We start from the raw sequence: 25561 nt of genomic DNA, 5'->3' as shown, positions 1-25561 counted from the left end.
TAAATCACAACTGGAGAGAAATAGGTCAAAGGACTCTCTTGCTGTTTTGGGAAATTGACGCAGAGAATGAGACTGTCTGACAAAGCCATTATAGTCTTATTCCTTCAATAAAACATATTTTACCACTGGAAAGAACAGTTGCCACTAATAAATAAATAAAAATGTTAGGGGGGGACTACCGCACATACAGTAACTTCTTTAGTGACTTAGAAGTAATGTTGAATTAAGCCAGTGTTTTAGTTATTGTAATTCTTTCAGTCAAATCAAATCAAATCAAATCAAATTTTATTTGTCACATACCATGGTTCCTAAAGCTTGTGCTTCTAGTTCCGACAATGCAGTGATAACCAACAAGTAATCTAACTAACAATTCCAAAACTACTGTCTTATACACAGTGTAGGGGATAAGGAACATGTACATAAGGATATATGAATGAGTGATGGTACAGAGCAGCATACAGTAGATGGTATCGAGTACAGTATATACATATGAGATGTGTGTAGACAAAGTAAACAAAGTGGCATAGTTAAAGTGGCTAGTGATACATGTGTTACATAAGGATGCAGTCGATGATGTAGAGTACAGTATATACATATGCATATGAGATGAATAATGTAGGGTAAGTAACATTATATAAGGTAGCATTGTTTAAAGTGGCTAGTGATATATTTACATAATTTCCCATCAATTCCCATTATTAAAATGGCTGGAGTTGGGTCAGTGTCAATGACAGTGTGTTGGCAGCAGCCACTCAATGTTAGTGGTGGCTGTTTAACAGTCTGATGGCCTTGAGATAGAAGCTGTTTTTCAGTCTCTCGGTCCCAGCTTTGATGCACCTGTACTGACCTCGCCTTCTGGATGATACGGGGTGAACAGGCACGGGTGGTTGATGTCCTTGATGATCTTTATGGCCTTCCTGTAACAACGGGTGGTGTAGGTGTCCTGGAGGGCAGGTAGTTTGCCCCGGTGATGCGTTGTGCAGTCCTCACTACCCTCTGGAGAGCCTTACGGTTGAGGGCACCTCAGCCCGCCAGGATGCTCTCGATTGTGCATCTGTAGAAGTTTGTGAGTGCTTTTGGTGACAAGCCTCTTCTTCAGCCTCCTGAGGTTGAATAGGCGCTTGCAACTCACGCTGTCAGTGTGAGTGGACCAATTCAGTTTGTCTGTTGTATGCCGAGGAACTTAAAACTAGCTACCCTCTCCACTACTGTTCCATCGATGTGGAAGGGGGTGTTCCCTCTGCTGTTTCCTGAAGTCCACAATCATCTCCTTAGTTTTGTTGACGTTGAGTGTGAGGTTATTTTCCTGACACCAAAGGGCCCTCACCTCCTCCCTGTAGGCCGTCTCGTCGTTGTTGGTAATCAGCCTACCACTGTTGTTCCGCAAACTTGATGATTGAGTTGGAGGCGTGCGTGGCCACGCAGTCGTGGGTGAACAGGGAGTACAGGAGAGGGCTCAGAACGCACCCTTGTGGGGCCCCGTGTTGAGGATCAGCGGGGAGGAGATGTTGTTGCCTACCCTCACCACCTGGGGGCGGCCCGTCAGGAAGTCCAGTACCCAGTTAAAGACCCAGGGTCTCACTTGAACTGGAGGGTACTATGGTGTTGAATGCCGAGCTGTAGTCGATGAACAGCATTCTCACATAGGTATTCCTCTTGTCCAGGTGGGTTAGGGCAGTGTGCAGTGTGGTTGAGATTGCATCGTCTGTGGACCTATTTGGGCGGTAAGCAAACTGGGTCTAGGGTGTCAAGGGTGGAGTGATATGGTCCTTGACTAGTCTCTCAAAGCACTTCATGATGACGGAAACATAGTCGTTTAGCTCAGTTACCACTTGGGAACAGGAACAATGGTGGCCCTCTTGAAGCATGTGGGAACAGCAGACTAAGGGATTGATTGAATATGTCCGTAAACACACCGGCCAGCTGGTCTGCGCATGCTCTGAGGGCGCGGCTGGGGATGCCGTCTGGGCCTGCAGCCTTGCGAGGGTTAACACGTTTAAATGTCTTACTCACCTCGGCTGCAGTGAAGGAGAGACCGCATGTTTCCGTTGCAGGCCGTGTCAGTGGCACTGTATTGTCCTCAAAGCGGGCAAAAAAAATCGCCAACGACAACGTCGTTCAAAGTTCACACAGTGTGGGCTGAAGGTTTCATTAGTATTTAAAGTTCACACAGTGTGGGCTGAAGGTTTAATTGGTATTAAAAGCTCACACAGTGTGGGCTGAAGGTTTCATTGGTATTAAAAGCTCACACAGTGTGGGCTGAAGGTTTAATTGGTATTAAAAGTTCACACAGTGTGGGCTGAAGGTTTAATTGGTATTAAAAGTTCACACAGTGTGGGCTGAAGGTTTCATTAGTATTTAAAGTTCACACAGTGTGGGCTGAAGGTTTAATTGGTATTAAAAGCTCACACAGTGTGGGCTGAAGGTTTCATTGGTATTAAAAGCTCACACAGTGTGGGCTGAAGGTTTAATTGGTATTAAAAGTTCACACAGTGTGGGCTGAAGGTTTAATTGGTATTAAAAGTTTACACAGTGTGGGCTGAAGGTTTAATTGGTTTTAAAAGCAACAGTAAAGCTTAGACTGCCGCCGCCAGCAGGCTCCAGTCAACTTTCATGGAGGGTTTTTGTTTGGCTCTGAAGTCCCACTAGGGTGGGGGCGAGCATAGGGGGCCTGGCAGGATTATATTAGCTGAACCCTTGTCCCAGACTGCTCTCTATGCCCTTGTGCCCTCCTTCATAGGACACTTTTATAGGGAACTTCATGGGGCACTTATTAGGGAACTTCAGAGGAGGCTTGGAGCTGATCTCTAGAGCTGAACCCATGTCCCAGACTGCTCCCTCTCTTTGTGAGGGCACTTCAAAAGGCAATTTGGTGTGAAAACCACTCGTTCCAGATCTAGCTAGAGTGCTGACCTCCAGAAGGGATCAAACACACAATGCTCACTTACCCCCCACCCCCCAGGTGATACAGACCTACTGCCCAGTGGGCTAGCATCTGGTTGGGACTCTAGCCCTGGCTTAATAGAGCGGTTATCAGCCCTTTCTAGTGTGGCAGGCTGTAAAACCAGAGCTGCCGGCTGGACAGGAGTCTGTTAGTTACCATGTGGAGGAACTGAACCGCTAACAGTCTGCTAATATAACACCTTCGCTCCATTTTGTTCCAATGGAAGGTTGGACACACCTGTTTTGTTGAATACACCTACTTGCCAGAAAATGTGGGTTCATTAAGTTCACAGTAAAGTGTTGGAACGAGGAGTAGGTCTGAACCTGAGTGTTCTCTACTTGTGTTACAGCTATTAAAGAACACTTTGAAGCGAAGGTGTCAGTGCACATTGTACAATTTCATTGAATTTGACACCAGCTTCTCCTGCTTCTGAATGTGCATTATTCCTGGTTCATGTGACTGACTTGCCTAGTTAAATAAAGGTTACATTTTTTTAAAATATATATAAATGTGGTGGTACGTTTTATGTAGTCAATGACTGTCTTTGTACTTCATGTTATTGATTCTATGGTGGTTAATCAATTTCCCTATTAGGATGTTTTTCTACTATGTTTCAGAACAGTGCACACTGGAGGGTTTGTATACATTGCTAATGTTGGACTGTGAGGTGTTTTAGAACAGCAGACTATGGTTTGTATAGGCTACATTTCTAATGTAGGGGTGTGTGTGTCTCTGTGCGCGTGTGTGTCTCTGTGCGTGTGTGTGTCTCTGTGCGCGTGTGTGTCTCTGTGCGCGTGTGTGTCTCTGTGCGTGTGTGTGTCTCTGTGCGCGTGTGTGTCTCTGTGCGTGTGTGTCTCTGTGCGCGTGTGTGTCTCTGTGCGCGTGTGTGTCTCTGTGCGTGTGTGTGTCTCTGTGCGTGTGTGCAGCGGTACAAGCAGGACTGCGAGACATTTGGCACGGTGGTAAAGATGCTGGTTATCAAGGAGCCCAGTCTGGAGAAGATGCTTCAGAACCCTCTGAAGGACAACCTGATTGAGATCAGGGAGCGTTGCCTTGACGACCTCCGACACTTCATCATAGAGCTGGACCAGGTCATAAAGCCCCAACCATCAACATGAGGGGGAACCACAAATCCGCGTACTACATGCCAGGATTGTTGGACCAGAGGTGTAGTTTGGCCAGTGGTATAGACATTGTGACCCTGTGTGATATTCTCTCAATTACTGTGTCAATAAGAGGGAAACATTCACATTCAAATAACATTTTAACCTAAAAATAATTGGTCACAAAAAAAAAAGTTAGTTGATTTTATTGAAAACATGCTAAATTGAGAATAAGTGTTTTATTTTCACCAACCTTTTCCGAGTTGAGATCATTTCCGAGTCGAAATGCAAGTCCAGTTCTATCACTCAGATGTTTTCTAAATATGACTTAAAAAACGTACGCCTGTGCTACATTAACCAATTAAAAACAGTTCTGTAGCAATGAGGTTTGTACAGAATGTATTGGGTCTATAGCGTAATCACTGCATATTGGCTTCGCTTTAATTTCCCTGCCAATGCATTGTTGTTCAGACCATTTAAAAATATATATATTAAAAAATTTGAGTTAAGCTATATGATCACACAGTAATATAGATCAGTTGTTGTATTACTTGTGAGTCGACGCTACGTGAGCATATTTAAATAATTCGCTTTACATTTTACTGGGCTGATGGTGCCTGTATCTGATGGTCAGGCTCAGCAGTCCACCTCTCAACATCCCTCTACTCTCCCTTTCCTCCGCTGACACTGACCAAAAAGGACACTGTCATCCAGCTGATGGCGGATCTCGACTCGCATCATTCTCAGTTTCTCTCCTAATGGTTTTGAAATCTCACAGTATCTGTAGCTTTCCTTCACACCTGCTACGTTACTGCAGACACGGTAATCTGAGCCATCCGATTGGCCAGCGGTAGGCCTGTAGTGCACTTCATTTGCTCTGCAGGCCCGCCGGGAAGGAAGAGTTTGTATCTTCAGACAAATTAAATGGTTTAAAATGAGAACACTTCGCCTACCCGGCGTGCAGGGCAGCTGAATCAAGTGCACCTACCGGCAACGGTGTAAGACAAAAAATGTATACAAATGCAAGGATTTTTTTATATATATTTTTTTTACATAAATGTTTGAGATTGACAAGAAATGCCTTTGAGATCGACCAGTTGGTCACCACTGCTTTTGGGAGGTCATAGAAGAAAATATGAAGCATTCTAATTTGATTGGCTTGTTTCAATGCTGTTCTAGATTTCAGACTTGAAAAGAGAATTCTGCCGTCGTTACTCTAGATGTCCAGCTGTCATTTATTTACTCTGTCATCCACTACTACTGGCTTTCTGACCAAGTAGTAAAACAACCTGATCATACAGAGTTTGCATATTTTTGTGTATTTACATCTTATTTTCTATTTGGTAATAAAAGTGATGTAACAACTGGTGCTTCACACTATAATCCTTCTTTATACAGTACTAGTTCTGTACCAGCTTTTTGGGACGGAATGAAATCACATTCTCATTACGTTTATAATATATATTTTTTATTACAATTTTATAAGCATCAATCTTGGCCTTTATATTCCAGTTCTTACATTTATACAGATAACTGATCTGTTTACAATACAATACTGGCCCAACACTCTAACCACTAGGCTACCTGACCTGCCGCCCCTCCACTCTAACCACTAGGCTACCTGCCACCCCGCCCCTCTAACCACTAGGCTACCTGACCTGCCGCCCCTCCACTCTAACCACTAGGCTACCTGCCGCCCCGCCCCTCTAACCACTAGGCTACCTGACCTGCCGCCCCTCCACTCTAACCACTAGGCTACCTGACCTGCCGCCCCTCCACTCTAACCACTGGGCTACCTGCCGCCCCGCCCCTCTAACCACTAGGCTACCTGACCTGCCGCCCCTCCACTCTAACCACTAGGCTGGCTACCTGCCGCCCCTCCACTCTAACCACTAGGCTACCTGCCGCCCCTCCACTCTAACCACTAGGCTACCTGCCGCCCCTCCACTCTAACCACTAGGCTACCTGCCGCCCCTCCACTCTAACCACTAGGCTACCTGCCGCCCCTCCACTCTAACCACTAGGCTACCTGCCGCCCCGCCCCTCTAACCACTAGGCTACCTGACCTGCCGCCCCTCCACTCTAACCACTAGGCTACCTGCCGCCCCGCCCCTCTAACCACTAGGCTACCTGCCGCCCCTCCACTCTAACCACTAGGCTACCTGCCGCCCGCCCCTCTAACCACTAGGCTACCTGCCGCCCGCCCCTCTAACCACTAGGCTACCTGCCGCCCCGCCCCTCTAACCACTAGGCTACCTGCCGCCCCGCCCCTCTAACCACTAGGCTACCTGCCGCCCCGCCCCTCTAACCACTAGGCTACCTGCCGCCCTCCACTCTAACCACTAGGCTACCTGCCGCCCCTCCACTCTAACCACTAGGCTACCTGCCGCCCCTCCACTCTAACCACTAGGCTACCTGCCGCCCTCCACTCTAACCACTAGGCTACCTGCCGCCCCTCCACTCTAACCACTAGGCTACCTGCCGCCCTCCACTCTAACCACTAGGCTACCTGCCGCCCCTCCACTCTAACCACTAGGCTACCTGCCGCCCCTCCCTCTAACCACTAGGCTACCTGCCGCCCCGCCCCTCTAACCACTAGGCTACCTGCCGCCCTCCACTCTAACCACTAGGCTACCTGCCGCCCCGCCCCTCTAACCACTAGGCTACCTGCCGCCCGCCCCTCTAACCACTAGGCTACCTGCCACCCCTCCACTCTAACCACTAGGCTACCTGCCGCCCCTCCACTCTAACCACTAGGCTACCTGCCGCCCCTCCACTCTAACCACTAGGCTACCTGCCGCCCCTCCACTCTAACCACTAGGCTACCTGCCGCCCCTCCACTCTAACCACTAGGCTACCTGCCGCCCCTCCACTCTAACCACTAGGCTACCTGTCCCCCCAAATGGTACTATACTTGCTTGTTTTGTCACACAAACTGAAATTAGGGGAACTATTTGAAATTTAGCAACCAGGAAATAGCTTTTGGGAAACCAGGCCCAGGGTCAAACTCTGCACTCTGAATACCTTTGCTGGCAGCATATCATATGTTTAATTTTTCAAACCCTGGTTAAGAAAAGAGAAGGTTCTTTGATAACTGCTGTCAGTTTTGTCTTTTCAATGCCATTCCACTACAAAAACATTTGACTCAGGGTTATAAAAACAATTACACTTTACAATATATACATTAATATCTGCACTGTTAAATAGTCATTTCCGCTACTCTCTAAATGGTGTTTTTATAAATACATTTGTTCAGAGTTATTTGCATACATTTTTTTCTAATACAATTATGACAGTTGAAATGTGTTTATGCAACTCTGTTTTTTTTGTAATGCAATTCAATAATAGGATCAGAGCCATGTTAACATGTATTACATCCGATGGCAAGACGGTTTTAACAAGCGGGCCATTTCTGTATTCACAATAGTGGCAACAACAACGAGATTCAGAAGGGGGTTGCACACAGAGTTTAAAAGTCTTATGAGATGATACAGTTCTTCCCCTTGTGCCCCTTCTTCTTTTTGGACATAGTCCGTGGGACTGCTCCGTAAGGCAGGGAGGGCAGGCCTGCCACGTGGCTTGGGCTGGGCAGGCCATCATAGTAGTGTCTGTGTGTCTGGGGGATGGGCTGGCCCAGGAAGAAGCCTTCCTCCTCAGACTCAGAGGAAGAAGAGGAGCAGGTGGAGCACCAGTCATCTTGGTCCCTTTCCCCACACAACCCCATGAACCTCTCCATGGCTGGGCCTTGCTGGAGTCTGAAGTCTGAGGTGGCTTGGTGGGGATGGCTGTGGGGATGCTGGGTCTGGCCATACCCCTGCTGGTTGGGCAGGAAGGCCAGCTGCTGGGGCCTCTTTGAGCTGAAGCCGTGTCCCCCATGACCTCTATGGTCCTCTCTGAAGTATATGCGATTGGCCCTCTCCTTGGGCACCAGGTGGAGAGCGTTGTCGGAGCGTGACTTGCGGCTGCGGCGTCTCCTGTGGGGGTGGTTGTGATAGCGGCCGGAGCCCGGGTCACCAATCTCCTGGTCCTGCTCCTCGAAATGGTATGCTCGCCGCCGCGTCCGCTCGCTCATCGGAGGCTGGCGCACCTGCAAATCACCATAGCGACTGTTGTCCACGACGTCTGGGGAGAACTTCACCTGTTGGGGTCGAGACTGGGATCGAGTCCGTCTCAACGCCGGGACATGAGGAGGCTTGGGGGGAGAGGGAAGAGGGACCGTCTCTTCCTCTGGTACGTTCTCCTGCTCCAGCTCAGACGTAAGGCTCTTCAGGGAATTGGCACTGCGGTGTAACATGGAGGAGTTGAGAGTTCCCATGTTGCTTGTGTTCTCACAGTCTCTCTCAGCCTCGAGTTCCTGGAAGCTCTGTAAGGAGTAGACCAGAGGTCTCTCTTTACTGTCGCCATCTACAGAGGCACCTGAGAGAAGAGTGGGAGAGAGATAATGACATGTATTTGTACAAGTTGTCTTTTCACCACAGTGCTGTTTCAAAAAACATTCTGCCATCACAGAACATTGAACATTAGGATGCAAATCAGATCAAGACCTGGTCATTTCTCCTGGACAAATCAAGCCTAGTACTGGACTAAAAGGCTATTTTAATAGAGATGTAACATGTCTTACCCGTGATGTTGGACAGTGCCAGTGAGTCCATGGAGTCCCTGACACTCTGATCTGTCCGTTTCACCTTGTCTGTGATGCACTCCAGAGAGTTGTCATACCACTGCTTCTCCTCCCTCTGGAAGCTGGTACCTCCGATGCTTACAGCGCCGTGCTCCAGCTCCTGGAGTTTCCTACTGCTGGCCGGGCCAGGGTGGCTCCCGTAGGCCGAATCCCCCAGCCCGTCCTGGGACTGGGCCCAGTACATATCTGTCTGGTACTTCTTACTGGCCAGGCTCTGGCTGCCTGACCCTCCTCCACATCCTCCTCCGGTCTCAGCCCTAGAGCTCTGAGGCTCACACTGTTTCATCTTGACCTCAGCCTCGGTCATCCACAGATTGGTTGTAGGTCTGGAGTCGACCACCTCACCTTGCTGGAAGACTCCGTGCTCCCCGAACTTGAGCAGCAGCTGGGTCATGTAGTCCTCGTGCTCGGCCCACTCCTCCTCGCCCCGGTCCTCGGGGCCCTCGGTGTCCTCCCTCCCCCTCCAGAAGCACTCCTCATTTGTTAAACCCAGGTGGGCCAGCTTATTGGTGAGCGTATCGGTGTCTGGGTTACCGGTAAACCCGGGGAACTTGTAGTTGACAGAGGGCGAGAAGAGGAGCGACTGGCGGCACTGGTCGGCTGAGCGGCTGCTCTTGCCCATGCGGACGCTGCGGCGCGACTCGCGGGAGCGCGCGGACTGGAAGGCGGAGTCGGAGGAGTCTGAGGCGTGGACGTCCTCTCCCAGACTGCAGGCCTTGGAGCAGTAGATCCGGCCCTGCTTGGGCAGGAAGGGACAGCCCAGCAGAGAGCTCTTACACTGGGCACAGCAGAAACAACCCTTGGTGGCGTGCCAGTGGAGACCGTCGTACGTCATCTGGGCGTGGTCCACACCTACGGGAAAGGAAAAAGACTTAGCACAGATGTGAGGAAATATTTGTGTTTTGTGAAACACTTTTTGTGGTGTGATTCCCTGACTCATTGTCAAGTCCCTCATAGGTATGTGTCCTGTAATATGTTCATACTGGCTGAAAAATATTGCCATGATACATTTTGTTTTGATATTCTGCATTGGATATGTAATGTATTAAAGCAATGTGTACTGGTGCTCCTAAATTTAAAAAAAATCCAGATTGCACAGCAGAATATTTAGGTACGTATGTGTGTAAAATGTAATGTAATGTAATGTCACTGTATAGAGCCCTGCGAACACACTCACTGCCTAAAAACCATTGATAGTAAACTGTTAGGTTATGTCTGTGTGTTTATTTTAGTTTCTGCCATTTTTTTCACAATGGCAGAAGCAGTGGTCTGTATGCGTATCGTCAGGGCTTACCAATGTGTTCCCCGCAGGCCTTGCAGTACTCGGCATAGAGAGAATCAAAGCAGCCGCAGCAATATGGCCGACCATCCTTCATGATATAACGTTGCCCCCCCAGCACCGTCTCACATTCAAAACAGGAGAAGTGCTTCATGTGCCAGTGACGCCCCTCCGCCTCCGTACACTCGTCAGAAAAGATAACCTGAAGATGGAAACATTAACACAGTTAGATGACAAGTGTGTGACTTGGGTTGGTCTAGTGATTATTGCTGTTGCCTCCAGAGAACATATGCCTGTGTTGGTGAGTTTGAATCTGACTCAGCGTGGTTTTATGTGTCGGCCAGAGTATGTGAGCGGAGTGTGCCCAATTTGACTGGACTGTGGAGCGAGATACCCGAAGGCAGGAGCATCGGCTTTCTCGCCCGCTCCAATTTCGATCCAGTAGTGCACTTCTAGTCTACTTGTGTGCTGCTATAGCCCCTTGCTTCTAGTCTACTTGTGTGCTGCTATAGCCCCTTGCTTCTAGTCTACTTGTGTGCTGCTATAACCCCTTGCTTCTAGTCTCCTTGTGTGCTGCTATAGCCCCTTGCTTCTAGTCTACTTGTGTGCTGCTATAACCCCTTGCTTCTAGTCTCCTTGTGTGCTGCTATAACCCCTTGCTTCTAGTCTCCTTGTGTGCTGCTATAACCCCTTGCTTCTAGTCTCCTTGTGTGCTGTCTCCTTGTGTGCTGCTATAACCCCTTGCTCTAGTCTCCTTGTGTGCTGCTATAGCCCCTTGCTTCTAGTCTCCTTGTGTGCTGCTATAGCCCCTTGCTTCTAGTCTCCTTGTGTGCTGCTATAACCCCTTGCTTCTAGTCTCCTTGCTGTGCTGCTAGCCCCTTGCTTCTATAACCCCTTGCTTCTAGTCTCCTTGTGTGCTGCTATAGCCCCCTTTGCTTGCTAGTCTCCTTGTGTGCTGCTATAGCCCCTTGCTTCTAGTCTCCTTGTGTGCTGCTATAGACCCCTTGCTTCTAGTCTACTTGTGTGCTGCTATAGCCCCTTGCTTCTAGTCTCCTTGTGTGCTGCTATAACCCCTTGCTTCTAGTCTCCTTGTGTGCTGCTATAGCCCCTTGCTTCTAGTCTACTTGTGTGCTGCTATAGCTTGCTTCTAGTCTCCTTGTGTGCTGCTAACCCCTTGCTTCTAGTCTCCTTGTGTGCTGCCCCTTGCTTCTAGTCTCCTTGTGTGCTGCTAGCCCCTAGTCTCCTTGTGTGCTGCTAACCCCTTGCTTCTAGTCTCCTTGTGTGCTGCTATAGCCCCTTGCTGCTTCTAGTCTACTTGTGTGCTGCTATAGCCCCTTGCTTCTAGTCTCCTTGTGTGCTGCTATAGCCCCTTGCTTCTAGTCTCCTTGTGTGCTGCTATAGCCTAGTCTCCTTGTGTGCTGCTATTCTAGTCTCCTTGTGTGCTGCTATAGCCCCTTGCTTCTAGCTGGGCTCTAGTCTAGTACTTGTGTGCTGCTATACCCCTTGCTTCTAGTCTCCTTGTGTGCTGCTATAACCCCTTGCTTCTAGTCTCCTTGTGTGCTGCTATAGCCCCTTGCTTCTAGTCTCCTTGTGTGCTGCTATAGCCCCTTGCTTCTAGTCTCCTTGTGTGCTGCTATAGCCCCTTGCTTCTAGTCTCCTTGTGTGCTGCTATAGCCCCTTGCTTCTAGTCTCCTTGTGTGCTGCTATAGCCCCTTGCTTCTAGTCTCCTTGTGTGCTGCTAGCCCCTTGCTTCTAGTCTACTTGTGTGCTGCTATAGCCCCTTGCTTCTAGTCTCCTTGTGTGCTGCTATAGCCCCTTGCTTCTAGTCTCCTTGTGTGCTGCTCTAGTCTCCTTGTGTGCTGCTATAGCCCCTTGCTTCTAGTCTACTTGTGTGCTGCTATAGCCCCTTGCTTCTAGTCTCCTTGTGTGCTGCTATAGCCCCTTGCTTCTAGTCTACTTGTGTGCTGCTATAGCCCCTTGCTTCTAGTCTACTTGTGTGCTGCTATAGCCCCTTGCTTCTAGTCTACTTGTGTGCTGCTATAGCCCCTTGCTTCTAGTCTACTTGTGTGCTGCTATAGCCCCTTGCTTCTAGTCTACTTGTGTGCTGCTATAGCCCCTTGCTTCTAGTCTACTTGTGTGCTGCTATAGCCCCTTGCTTCTAGTCTCCTTGTGTGCTGTGTGCTAGTCTCCTTGTGTGCTGCTAACCCCTTGCTTCTAGTCTCCTTGTGTGCTGCTATAGCCCCTTGCTTCTAGTCTCCTTGTGTGCTGCTATAGCCCCTTGCTTCTAGTCTCCTTGTGTGCTGCTATAACCCCTTGCTTCTAGTCTCCTTGTGTGCTGCTATATAGCTTGTGTGCTGCCTTGCTTCTAGTCTACTTGTGTGCTGCTATAGCCCCTTGCTTCTAGTCTCTTGTGTGCTGCTATGTGCTTCTAGCTGCTATAGCCCCTTGCTTCTAGTCTCCTTGTGTGCTGTGCTTCTGCTTGTGTGCTGCTATAGCCCCTTGCTTCTAGCTTGTGTGCTGCTATAGCCCCTTGCTTCTAGTCTCCTTGTGTGCTGCTAGCCCCTTGCTTCTAGCCCCTATTGCTTCTAGTCTCCTTGTGTGCTGCTATAACCCTTGCTTCTAGTCCCTTGCTTCTAGTCTCCTTGTTGCTGCTATAGCCCCTTCTAGTCTCCTTGTGTGCTGCTATAGCCCCTTGCTTCTAGTCTACTTGTGTGCTGCTATAGCCCCTTGCTTCTAGTCTCCTTGTGTGCTGCTATAGCCCCTTGCTTCTAGTCTCCTTGTGTGCTGCTATAGCCCCTTGCTTCTAGTCTCCTTGTGTGCTGCTATAACCCCTTGCTTCTAGTCTCCTTGTGTGCTGCTATAGCCCCTTGCTTCTAGTCTCCTTGTGTGCTGCTATAGCCCCTTGCTTCTAGTCTCCTTGTGTGCTGCTATAGCCCCTTGCTTCTAGTCTCCTTGTGTGCTGCTATAGCCCCTTGCTTCTAGTCTACTTGTGTGCTGCTATAGCCCCTTGCTTCTAGTCTCCTTGTGTGCTGCTATAGCCCCTTGCTTCTAGTCTCCTTGTGTGCTGCTATAGCCCCTTGCTTCTAGTCTCCTTGTGTGCTGCTATAACCCCTTGCTTCTAGTCTCCTTGTGTGCTGCTATAGCCCCTTGCTTCTAGTCTCCTTGTGTGCTGCTATAGCCCCTTGCTTCTAGTCTAGCCCCTTGCTTCTAGTCTCCTTGTGTGCTGCTATAGCCCCTTGCTTCTAGTCTCCTTGTGTGCTGCTATAGCCCCTTGCTTCTAGTCTCCTTGTGTGCTGCTATAGCCAGTGACTTTGCAAGTCTGGAGAGGATATTCACCACTGCTGGTCGGCTCTCTAGGCACAATAGCATGAGCCTGAAGCCACAGACTCTGGACAAACTTGTGTTTCTAAAAATGAATTCAAAGGCACTGGAGGCTGAGCCTAATAAGGCATTTTTCGTTTAATTTGTATTTCATTCTAAGTAAATCACAGCCTACATGCGCAATTTATAGACTATAATAATTTAATAGAACGAAATGTTTAAATGCTGAGCGCTTTATGTCCCTACCAGCCTAGTGTCGCTCGCAAATGCTTCAGAATGTATTTCTTTGTAGGCTATAGCCTTGAAATAATTGATATAATATAGCCTAAATAATTCATTTCCGTTCCTTCTTAGGCTCCCTGTCTGGCTCCTGACCTATGTAGTGTTTTATATGCTGTTTAATATCAAGGCTGTGATTGAGTCCCATAGGGCGGCGCACAATTGTCCCTGCGTTGACCAGTGTAGGCCGTCATTGTAAATAAGAATTCGTTCTAAACTGACTTACCTAGTTAAAGGTTAAAAAAAAATAAACATGTAGCTTATTTGAAATGATGTGAGCTTCTTACATGAACTTTTCCATGTTTGTATAAATCCATATGTTTTGGTTCCCGAAAACAAATGGTAGGTCACAAAAATAGATGGTTGTTGGTTAAATTGCAGTGGTGTAAAGTAAAAACATGCTTTTAAAGAACTACATGTTTTTTGGGGGGGTATCTGTACTATTTATCATTTTGGACAACTTTTACTTTACTACATTCCTAAAGAAAATAATGTATTTTTTACTCCATACATTTTCACTGACACCCAAAAGTACAGTTTGAATGCTTAGCAGGACAGGAAAATGGTCTAATTCACACACTTATCAAGAGAACATCCCCGGGCATCCCTACTGCCTCTGATCTGGCGGACTCAGTAAACAGAGAACATCCCCGGGCATCCCTACTGCCTCTGATCTGGCGGACTCAGTAAACAGAGGTCATCCCTACCGCCTCTGATCTGGCGGACTCACAAAACAGAGAACATCCCCAGGCATCCCTACTGCCTCTGATCATTCAGACTCACTAAACAGAGAACATCCCTGGGCATCCCTACTGCCTCTGATCTGGCCGACTCAGTAAACATAGAACATCCCCGGGCATCCCTACTGCCTCTGATCTGGCGGACTCAGTAAACAGAGAACATCCCCGGGCATCCCTACTGCCTCTGATCATTCAGACTCACTAAACAGAGAACATCCCCGGTCATCCCTACTGCCTCTGATCTGGCGGACTCAGTAAACAGAACATCCCCGGGCATCCCTACTGCCTCTGATCTGGCGGACTCAGTAAACAGAGAACATCCCCGGGCATCCCTACTGCCTCTGATCTGGCGGACTCAGTAAACACATTTAATTTGTAAATGATGTCTGAGTGTTGAAGTGTGCCCCTGGCTATACGTAAATAAACAAAACATGAAAATGGTGCCGTCTGGTTTGCTTAATATAAGGAATTTTAAATGATTTCTACTTTTGATAGTTAAGTATATTTTTGCAATTGCATTTACTTTTTATACTTAAGTATATTTTTAAAACCAAATACTTTTCGACTTTTACTCAAGTAGTATTTTACTGGATGACTTTTACTCAAGTAGTATTTTACTGGATGACTTTTACGTGAGTAAATTTTAAGGTTTCTGTACTTTTACTCAAGTATGACAATGAGGAACCTTTTCCACCACTGTATGATTGTGATTTTAATGAATGTAGCGAATTTGTAGTGGCATTTTTTTAAATTTATTCCTGTGAGCGCAAGACAAGTTTTTGTTCCCGTGAGCGCAGGATGGTTTTTGTTCCTGTGAGCGCAGGATGGTTTTTGTTCCTGTGAGCGCAGGACGGTTTTTGTTCCTGTGAGCGCAGGACGGTTTTTGTTCCCGTGAGCGCAGGATGGTTTTTGGACGGTTTTTGTTCCTGTGAGCGCAGGATGGTTTTTGTTCCTGTGAGCGCAGGATGGTTTTTGTTCCCGTGAGCGCAGGATGGTTTTTGTTCCTGTGAGCGCAGGATGGTTTTTGTTCCTGTGAGCGCAGGACGGTTTTTGTTCCTGTGAGCGCAGGACGGTTTTTGATCCTGTGAGCGCAGGACTGTTTTTGTTCCTGTGAGCGCAGGATGGTTTTTAGCGAAGCGGTTGGAATGAGCGAGATTTCCAACCGCTCAACTCCGTTCTGGCGTCGGCCACAGTGCATCTCCACACTCACCTCGTCGCAGGCAGAGCAGCGTGGCTTGAGCAGCTCTGCGTGGTGTCGGCCACAGTGGATCTTCCCATCCTGGTAGAAGTAGATGAGGTCAACCAGCAGCTCACTACACGTGGAGCACGTAAAGCATGCTGGGTGCCAGGCCAGCCCAGGACCCGCTCTGGATGCAAAAACCGTCATCTCCCCTCCGTTGATGCTCTCCCCACACTGTGATGAAATCCACACAAGGGACATCCATAAAGAACACAGTTTCACTCTAAAACTAGATATTTTCTACTGTATTATTGCATTAAGCTCATTAGGGAAGTTATTCTTCAAGAATCAATGGGTTTATACATTTCATTGAAATTACCAGGAAAAATGGCATATTGTCATTTTTTAAGTGCTGACTTTAAAAAAAACATGAATTTCATTACTAGTTAAATGTGTGGTTGACTGCACAGTGAAAACATGTCAACAATTATGGCCAAATGCCCTAGTTATGTAACTTCCAGTCTGGAGTGTGTGGCTATCCTATCTAATCCTACAGCATGGCCTCAGCCCTGTATACTAACTAGGGTATCATATGGCCACTAAGTCCCCCTGTCCCCATTCCCTACTGGAGAGAGGAGGGTTGAGATACGTGACCAACTCCCTTCCATCTGTGAGGGACCGCATCAGTACAGTTCATAACATGGCATCTGGTGGGAATTCTGACCGTGGTGCTAACTGGTCGACTACGGTCCCTCTGCAGTTGGGTTGTTCCTCTCGGTTTATCTGTGTGTGTCATGTGAGGACACAGGCAGTGCTTTAACACTGGGACTACAAACAACATCACATTAACAGTTTACAGCAGGGAGAGCCACTGCAGAGCAGAGCTGTGTTTTGACCAAGCTTAATAGTCATCCCCCGGGCTGCTCAGGCCCCATTTGTAAGTACACTAAATAAAACACTGAGGATCGAGCAGAGCACAGAGTCAGTCAACCCACTGGAGCTACACTCCAACTCTGAGAGGCTTTTTAGATTTCCGATCGCTGCAAAACCACCATATGTTTAGGGATCTCTTACATAGCATGGTTGACATACAACACAGAGGAAGAGGAGGTTCTACGGACTCTTCTAGTGAAGCACAGGCTACAGATAGTTCTGCTTTTCGCTTCTCAATAGTCGTGTAATTGGGTTATATGGCTTACAACAGTTCCTATAACTAAGCAAACTGTTACATACAATACCAGTCAAAAGCTTTGGAACATCTACTCAATCAAGGGTTTTTCTTTATTTTTTACATTGTACATCTTCTACATCTTCCAGGTGAAGCTGGTTGAGAGAATGCCAAGTGTGTGGAAAGCTGTCATCAAGGCAAAGGGTGGCGTTTGAATCATGTGTACTACTAAAGAATAAAATATATTTTGAGTTGTTAAACACTTTTTTGGTTACTACATGATTCCATATGTGTTATTTCATAGTTTTGATCTCTTCACTATTATTCAAGAATGTAGATAATAGTAAAAATAAAGAAAAACCCTTGAATGAGTAAGTGTTGTAAAACATTTGACCGGTATGTTACCTTAAATTCCCCATCTACCCGTTGGTTTATGTGTCCCATGTGAAAATGTTCCTGTTAGGAACTGAGGTGCGAGAGGGGACATACATGTTCACAGACGCTGTGTAGCAGGTCCCGGGGCAGGAGTTTGAGAGAGCCCCTCCCCAGCGCCTCCTTCTTCCTCTGGACACTGAACATGTGGAGCTCCTTCTTCTCCTCCTCACTGAGAGACTGACAGTAGCGGCCCTGAAGGGAGTGAAAGAAGACAGGCCTTCGTTAAACATTGTCCAAAGTGGACTTTAATTGTACAACAGAAAGCAGAGAGTGACAACTGTTGTTTTGATATCTCTCTCCTCAAACCGTTACCAAGAGAAAGCAGACGTTTTACAGGGGTTGTGTTTAGAGTGGAATCACGAGGGGAAGAACCACAAAGAGAAGCAGCTCTGGCTCAGGCTGTGATGTCACTGCGATGGTGGCACATATAAAGGACGTCTTTCAGCAGCGTCTCCTATCCCACTGGTCTGTCCCCAGAAAGACTATGACAGGAACCATGCTGGTGGGGGCTGTCAGCAAACATCATCAAATCATAGTCAAAGGGCTTACTGTACCCAGGGCATGACAGTCTGTGACCCAGCGTTGGATCAAGGGACTAAAGACTCTGATGGTGATAACGTGAATGCCAAGTCCCCTATCACAGAATGGCATGGAGCTTCCAGTAAACTGGAAGTCAAATGAAATGTCATTGCTTGGAGGATTGGACTTTCCATTTATTTCCTGCCTTGGAATGGAATTGACTCCAACCCTGGTAGGTGGTAAGGTGGTCTTAAACAGAGGTTTACTGCAAGGCAGGGAAGGACGAGGGTCGGACACATCTTCAAACAACATTGAGTCTGGGAAAGGGGATAGATGGATGGATGGATGGATGGATGGTGGGTGCTGTCCTGCTGTGAGACCTGCCCTGTTACGACGCCTTTAATGAGAGGGCATGCTGGGATGCATTTTATGGCACACACACACACACACGCGTACACAAACAGCGTACACACAGTTTATATGAACTACACACACCCATGCATGTACAACCACACTCTTTTGGGGCCTTTTCCTTACCTCGTTGTCATGTGGAGGCAGCTGATAGAGGAGCTGTTTGATTCTGAACTTCTCTCCAGGACTGTTAACGTAAGGAACCTTGTCCTCAGGCAGACAGGAGAAATACAACTGGACCTGGAGCACACAGAGCAGAAGACAGATGGTAGACACACACACACACACACACACATTGTGTATTTGATCCTTTGGTAGCACCATGCTTACACCTACCACACACAATTACCCTGAAGCGTTGTCTATACTGTGAAGTAACATGTTCTTAATGGAGAATATAAAAACTGCCCTGACCGGATCCTAGCTCCCTGTCGAACGGAGGAGCAACTTCCCAGATTTCTCTTAAACTATTTCACTGGCCCAGATAAATGTTATTCAGCACATTAGAAATGATAATACCAGCTAAGCCTGTCCCTGAATAATGGGCTGTGTGCGTGTGTGTCCCTACCTGAAAAGTGAGCATAGTGGAGGGCTCCATTGTTTGAGACAGGCAGACTTGTCAAGCACCACCCCAAATACACTGAGACAGGATGTGTATATATATATATATATATTACAAACTCTGGCATGGAAAAGTCTGCTGGTGATTAGTAGAGATCTGACAGATCAGATGCAGGAGGAGGCCTTTAGATGTGGATCGGTCCCCCCATCCCGCTGGTTGCTGGCAACACTAGGTTTAGCTTGGAGGGGACCTCGCCACAGCTGCCTTTTACAGGCTCGTTCACAAAAAGGGTCCACTTGTGTTATGTGGCACTCTCCCAACTACCTTCCCTTCCTTCTCTCCCTCTGTCTCTCTCCCTTTCTTCCCTTACTCCCCCCACTCTCTATCCCCCTCTACCTCCCTTTAAACAGCACACATGGAAGCAATGAAGGGGGGGGGGGGGCTGAAGCAACAAGAGACCCAGGCTCTGAAGCCTCCAAATAAACAGCCCCCTTTTGTGTGTAAATGCCTGGGTCAACTGTAATGCCTTTACAGCCACTATTCTGTTGAACGGCCCTGTTGTGCACATTACAGTGGAGAAACACACAGCCCTGGAGGTCAGTCATCTTACTGCTCTTCGGCCCTGACCGAGGGAGGTGGATGCAGGAGTAACCGCAGCATGAAATGTGCATCATTTACGACAGCTCAACACTGAGGATTGTGGGGGTCAATTGCAATTCCCAGAGATGGGCCGAGCAGCAGGAAACCCCTTCTAAACAGGAGACAAGAACATCCCAACCTTTTATCTGGTAGCAGTCATGACCCTCCCTCCTAATGTAGCCTTCAGTTGCTGTCAACTGCCCCGAGGGGCAATGTAGTAGCCAGGCCAGTGGCCCTTAGGGTCAAAGTGCCACAGCGACAGTTAGAGACGAGCAGCTTTGTCCGGTTTCAGGGTGACAAGAATACCTCTGCCCTGCTCACCACCCCAATAACCCGACGAGGCCTGGCAATATGCCTAATGGAGTTATGACGAGGAAAATAATGACAAAGAAAGCTACTATGGTGTTTCTCAGCTCCTATCTAAACGAGCCAAATGTGTTTATGGGTCCTTCTATATGGGCTAATGTGGCTCAGTTGGTAAGAGCATGACACTAGACACGGCAAGGTCATGGGTTATATTGCATATACAGTTTAAGTCAGAAGTTTCCTACACCTTAGGCAAGTACATTTAAACTCAGTTCTCACAATTCCTGACATTTAATTAGAGTAAAAATTCCCCGTCTTAGGTCAGTTAGGATCACCACTTTATTTTAACAATGTGAAATGTCAGAATGATAGTAGAGAGAATTATTTATTTCGGCTTTTACTTCATCACATTCCCAGTGGGTCAGAAGTTTACATACACTCAATTAGTATTTGGTTGCATTGCCTTTAAATTGTTTAACTTGGGTCAAACGTTTCGGGTAGCCTTCCACAATAAGTTGGGTGAATTTTGGCCCATTCCTCCTGACAGAGCTGGTGTAACTGATTCAGGTTTGTAGGCCTCTTTGCTCACACATGCTTTTTCAGTTCTGCCCACAAATTTTCAAAAGGTTTGAGGTCAGGGCTTTGTGATGGCCACTCCAATACCTTGACTTTGTTATCTTCAAGCCATTTTGCCACGACTTTGGAAGTATGCTTGGGGTCATTGTCCATTTGAAAGACCAATTTGCGACCAAGCTTTAACTTCCTGACTGATGTCTTGAGATGTTGCTCCAATATATCCACATTATTTTCCTTTCTCATTAAGTGATCTATTTTGTGAGGTGCACCAGTCCCTCCTGCAGCAAAACACCCCCACAACATGATTCTGCCACCCCTGTGCTTCACAGTTGGGATGGTGTTCTTTGGCTTGCAAGCCCCTCCCTTTTTCCTCCAAACATAACGATGGTCATTATAGCCAAACAGTTCTGTTTTTGTTTCATCAGACCAGAGGACATTTCTCCAAAAAGTACGATCTTTGTCCCCATGTGCAGCTACAAACTGCAGTCTGGCGTTTTTATGGCGGTTTTGGAGCAGTGGCTTCTTCCTTGCTGAGGGACTGTTCAGGTTAGTATAGGTATATAGTGTCGGTACAGGACTCATTTTGCTGTTTTACTGTGGATATAGATACTTTTGTACCTGTTTCCTCCATCTTCACAAGGTCCTTTGCTGTTGTTCTGGGATTGATTTGCATTTTTCGCACCAACGTACATTCATCTCTAGGAGACAGAATGTGCCTCCTTCCTGAGCGGTATGATGGCTGCGTGGTCCCATGGTGTTTATACTTGCATATTATTGTTATTGTTTATACAGATGAACGTGGTACCTTCAGGCATTTGGAATTTGCTCCCAACGATGAACCAGACTTGTGGTGGTCTAGAATTTTTTTCTGAGGTCTTGGCTGATTTCTTTTGATTTTCCCATGATGTCAAGCAAAAAGGTGCTGAGTTTGAAGGTAGGCCTTGAAATACATCCACAGGTACACCTCCAATTGACTCAAATTAGGTCAATTAGCCTATCAGAAGCTTCTAACACCATGACAACATTTTCTGGAATTTTCCAAGCTGTTTAAAGGCACAGTCAACTTCTGACCCACTGGAATTGTGATACAGTGAATTACAAGTGAAATAATCTGTCTGAAACAATTGTTGGAAAAATGGCTTGTGTCATGCATAAAGTAGATGTCCTAACCGATTTGCCAAAACTATAGTTTGTTAAACTTCTTGAGTGTAGGGGGCAGTATTTTTCAGTGGATGACTGGGTGCCAGCAGAAGTGCTGTTTTTCATGTTCCGCCTTTTCTCCATTTAAAGGGATATCAACCATTCCTTTTCTAGCTTCTCTGCCTATGGAAGAAGCTACATTCCGGTTGACATATTATCGATTATATATTGTAAAACCGACCTGAGGATTGATTATAAAAACATTTGACATCTTTCTACGCACTTTACGGATACTATTTGGAATTTTCGTCTGCGATGATGTGACCGCTCGAGCCTGTGGATTTCTGAACATAACGAGCCAAACAAATGGAGGTATTTTGGATATAAAAATGATCTTTATGGAACAATAGGAACATATATTGTGTAACTGGGAGTCTCGTGAGTGCAAACATCTGAAGAGCATCAAAGGTAAGTGATTTAATTTATTGCTTTTCTGATTTTCGTGACCAATCTATTTGGCTGCTAGCTGTTTGTAATAGTTTGTCTACTGAGAGAGATGTTCTTACATAAACGCTTGTTATGCTTTCACCATAAAGCTTCATTGAAATCTGACACACCAGGTGGATTAACAGGTTAAGATGTGTTTTGCTATATTGCACTTGCGATTTCATGAAAATTAAATATTTGTAATAATTTAATTTGAATTTACTGGTCCCCGTGGAAATCGAACCCACAACTCTGGCATTGCAAGTGCCATGCTCTACCAACTGAGCTACACGGGACCCTGTTGAGTTGTATATTTGGGGGCATCTCACCAGTTCGGGTCTGAGGCCAGGCGGTGCCCAGGCGTACTCTTCCAGGGCACACCCTGAGTCGTCGTCTGACGTGGAACTCCTCTGGAAGCCAAAGTTCAGCTGACCTTGGACTTTCTGCTCCATCACTTCCCGCGGGCTCCGCGCCCCGACCTGGTAACCACACGCACTCTCTAGGTTCATCACACACCACGCCTTCTACTGCAGAGGGAGAGGGAGAGGGAGAGAGAGAGGGGAGATGTTTTACTCAAGGCAGTGATAGATACATCATCCACATACAGTAGTACATATGGTCCAGGGTTCATTGTGGGGATGGAACTTAAAGTGAGGTCTGTATAACAACAGTAACCCTGGTTATATGATACACAACTCCCTGGCTATAGGATACACAACTCCCTGACTATAGGATACACAACTCCCTGACTACAGGATACACAACTCCCTTACTATAGGATACACAACTCCCTGACTATAGGATACACAACTCCCTGACTACAGCTGGAGGTCTGTATAACAACAGTAACCCTGGTTATAGGATACACAACTCCCTGGCTATAGGATACACAACTCCCTGGATATAGGATACATAACTCCCTGGCTATAGGATACACAACTCCCTGACTATAGGATACACAACTCCCTGACTATAGGATACACAACTCCCTGAGCTGGAGGTCTGTATAACAACTAACCCCTGACTACAGCTGGAGGTCTAGGATAACAACTAACCCTGGTTATAGGATACACAACTCCCTGGCTATAGGATACACAACTCCCTGACTATAGGATACACAACTCCCTGGCTATAGGATACACAACTCCCTGGCTATAGGATACACAACTCCTGGCTATAGGATACACAACTCCCTGGCTATAGGATACACAACTCCCTGACTACAGCTGGAGGTCTGTATAACAACAGTAACCCTGGCTATAGGATACACAACAACCCTGGCTATAGGATACACAACTCCTGGCTGACTATAGGATACACAACTCCCTGGCTATAGGATACACAACTCCCTGACTATAGGATACACAACTCCCTGACTATAGGATACACAACTCCCTGGCTATAGGATACACAACTCCCTGGCTATAGGATACACAACTCCCTGACTATAGGATACACAACTCCCTGACTATAGGATACACAACTCCCTGACTATAGGATACACAACTCCCTGACTATAGGATACACAACTCCCTGGCTATAGGATACACAACTCCCTGGCTATAGGATACACAACTCCCTGGCTATAGGATACACAACTCCCTGGCTATAGGATACACAACTCCCTGGCTATAGGATACACAACTCCCTGACTATAGGATACACAACTCCCTGACTATAGGATACACAACCCTGACTATAGGATACACAACTCCCTGGCTACAGATGGAGGTCTGTTTAACAACAGTAACCCTGGCTATAGGATACACAACTCCCTGACTATAGGATACACAACTCCCTGACTATAGGATACACAACTCCCTGGCTATAGGATACACAACTCCCTGGCTATAGGATACACAACTTCCTGACTATAGGATACACAACTTCCTGACTATAGGATACACAACTCCCTGACTATAGGATACACAACTCCCTGAATATAGGATACACAACTCCCTGACTATAGGATACACAACTCCCTGACTACAGCTGGAGGTCTGTATAACAACAGTAACCCTGACTATAGGATACACAACTCCCTGGCTATAGGATACACAACTCCCTGGCTACAGATGGAGGTCTGTTTAACAACAGTAACCCTGGCTATAGGATACACAACTCCCTGGCTATAGGATACACAACTCCCTGGCTATAGGATACACAACTCCCTGACTATAGGATACACAACTCCCTCCCTGACTATAGGATACACAACTACCCTCCCTGACTATAGGATACACAACTCCCTGGCTATAGGATACACAACTCCCTGGCTATAGGATACACAACTCCCTGGCTATAGGATACACAACTCCCTGGCTATAGGATACACAACTCCCTGACTATAGGATACACAACTCCCTGACTATAGGATACACAACTCCCTGACTATAGGATACACAACTCCCTGACTATAGGATACACAACTCCCTGACCCCTGACTATAGGATACACAACTCCCTGACTATAGGATACACAACTCCCTGACTATAGGATACACAACTCCCTGGCTATAGGATACACAACTCCCTGGCTATAGGATACACAACTCCCTGACTACAGGATACACAACTCCCTGACTATAGGATACACAACTCCCTGACTATAGGATACACAACTCCCTGACTATAGGATACACAACTCCCTGACTATAGGATACACAACTCCCTGACTATAGGATACACAACTCCCTGACTATAGGATACACAACTCCCTGACTATAGGATACACAACTCCCTGACTATAGGATACACAACTCCCTGACTATAGGATACACAACTCCCTGGCTATAGGATACACAACTCCCTGGCTATAGGATACACAACTCCCTGGCTATAGGATACACAACTCCCTGACTATAGGATACACAACTCCCTGACTATAGGATACACAACTCCCTGGCTATAGGATACACAACTCCCTGGCTATAGGATACACAACTCCCTGGCTACAGGATACACAACTCCCTGACTATAGGATACACAACTCCCTGACTATAGGATACACAACTCCCTGCCTATAGGATACACAACTCCCTGGCTATAGGATACACAACTCCCTGACTATAGGATACACAACTCCCTGACTATAGGATACACAACTCCCTGGCTATAGGATACACAACTCCCTGACTATAGGATACACAACTCCCTGACTATAGGATACACAACTCCCTGGCTATAGGATACACAACTCCCTGACTATAGGATACACAACTCCCTGACTATAGGATACACAACTCCCTGACTATAGGATACACAACTCCCTGACTATAGGATACACAACTCCCTGACTATAGGATACACAACTCCCTGGCTATAGGATACACAACTCCCTGGCTATAGGATACACAACTCCCTGGCTATAGGATACACAACTCCCTGACTACAGGATACACAACTCCCTGACTATAGGATACACAACTCCCCTAGGACTACTAGGATACACAACTCCCTGGCTATAGGATACACAACTCCCTGACTACAGCTGGAGGTCTGTATAACAACAGTAACCCTGGCTATAGGATACACAACTCCCTGGCTATAGGATACACAACTCCCTGACTATAGGATACACAACTCCCTGACTATAGGATACACAACTCCCTGACTATAGGACACACAACTCCCTGGCTATAGGATACACAACTCCCTGACTATAGGATACACAACTCCCTGACTATAGGATACACAACTCCCTGACTATAGGATACACAACTCCCTGACTATAGGATACACAACTCCCTGGCTATAGGATACACAACTCCCTGACTATAGGATACACAACTCC

The 25561-nt window shown here is 46.9% G+C and overlaps 2 protein-coding genes and 1 non-coding gene across 6 annotated transcripts in view; 1 reads left to right on the top strand and 2 right to left on the bottom strand.

Moving 5' to 3' along the window:
• LOC118395984 (uncharacterized) overlaps positions 1–5411 on the top strand; it is a 39768-nt gene extending 34357 nt beyond the window's left edge. For all 3 annotated transcript variants that reach the window (XM_035790110.2, XM_035790109.2, XM_052466324.1), the window contains exon 11: positions 3871–5411. In XM_035790110.2, the coding sequence (XP_035646003.1) occupies positions 3871–4062 (192 nt within the window). In that variant the 3' untranslated portion in view covers positions 4063–5411. The remainder of the gene's footprint in view (positions 1–3870) is intronic.
• A 1313-nt stretch (positions 5412–6724) lies between these two features.
• The window catches only part of LOC118395983 (prickle-like protein 1), a 73726-nt gene continuing 54889 nt past the window's right edge, over positions 6725–25561 (bottom strand). For both annotated transcript variants that reach the window (XM_035790107.2, XM_035790108.2), the window contains exons 2-8: positions 22099–22296; positions 18187–18300; positions 17185–17322; positions 15558–15761; positions 10023–10209; positions 8669–9580; positions 6725–8463 (exon numbers count right to left, since the gene is read on the bottom strand). In XM_035790107.2, the coding sequence (XP_035646000.1) occupies positions 7526–8463; positions 8669–9580; positions 10023–10209; positions 15558–15761; positions 17185–17322; positions 18187–18300; positions 22099–22278 (2673 nt within the window). In that variant the 5' untranslated portion in view covers positions 22279–22296 and the 3' untranslated portion in view covers positions 6725–7525. The remainder of the gene's footprint in view (positions 8464–8668; positions 9581–10022; positions 10210–15557; positions 15762–17184; positions 17323–18186; positions 18301–22098; positions 22297–25561) is intronic.
• On the bottom strand, positions 21993–22067 carry trnaa-ugc (transfer RNA alanine (anticodon UGC)). Its single transcript has one exon. It is a non-coding gene; the product is annotated as a tRNA-Ala (tRNA).

This window comes from Oncorhynchus keta, chromosome 17, assembly GCF_023373465.1.
Source record: "Oncorhynchus keta strain PuntledgeMale-10-30-2019 chromosome 17, Oket_V2, whole genome shotgun sequence".
In the NCBI taxonomy this organism is placed as follows: Eukaryota; Metazoa; Chordata; class Actinopteri; order Salmoniformes; family Salmonidae; genus Oncorhynchus; species Oncorhynchus keta.
Note: the sequence above shows the minus strand (reverse complement) of the source record. Positions and strands in the feature narration are given on the sequence as shown.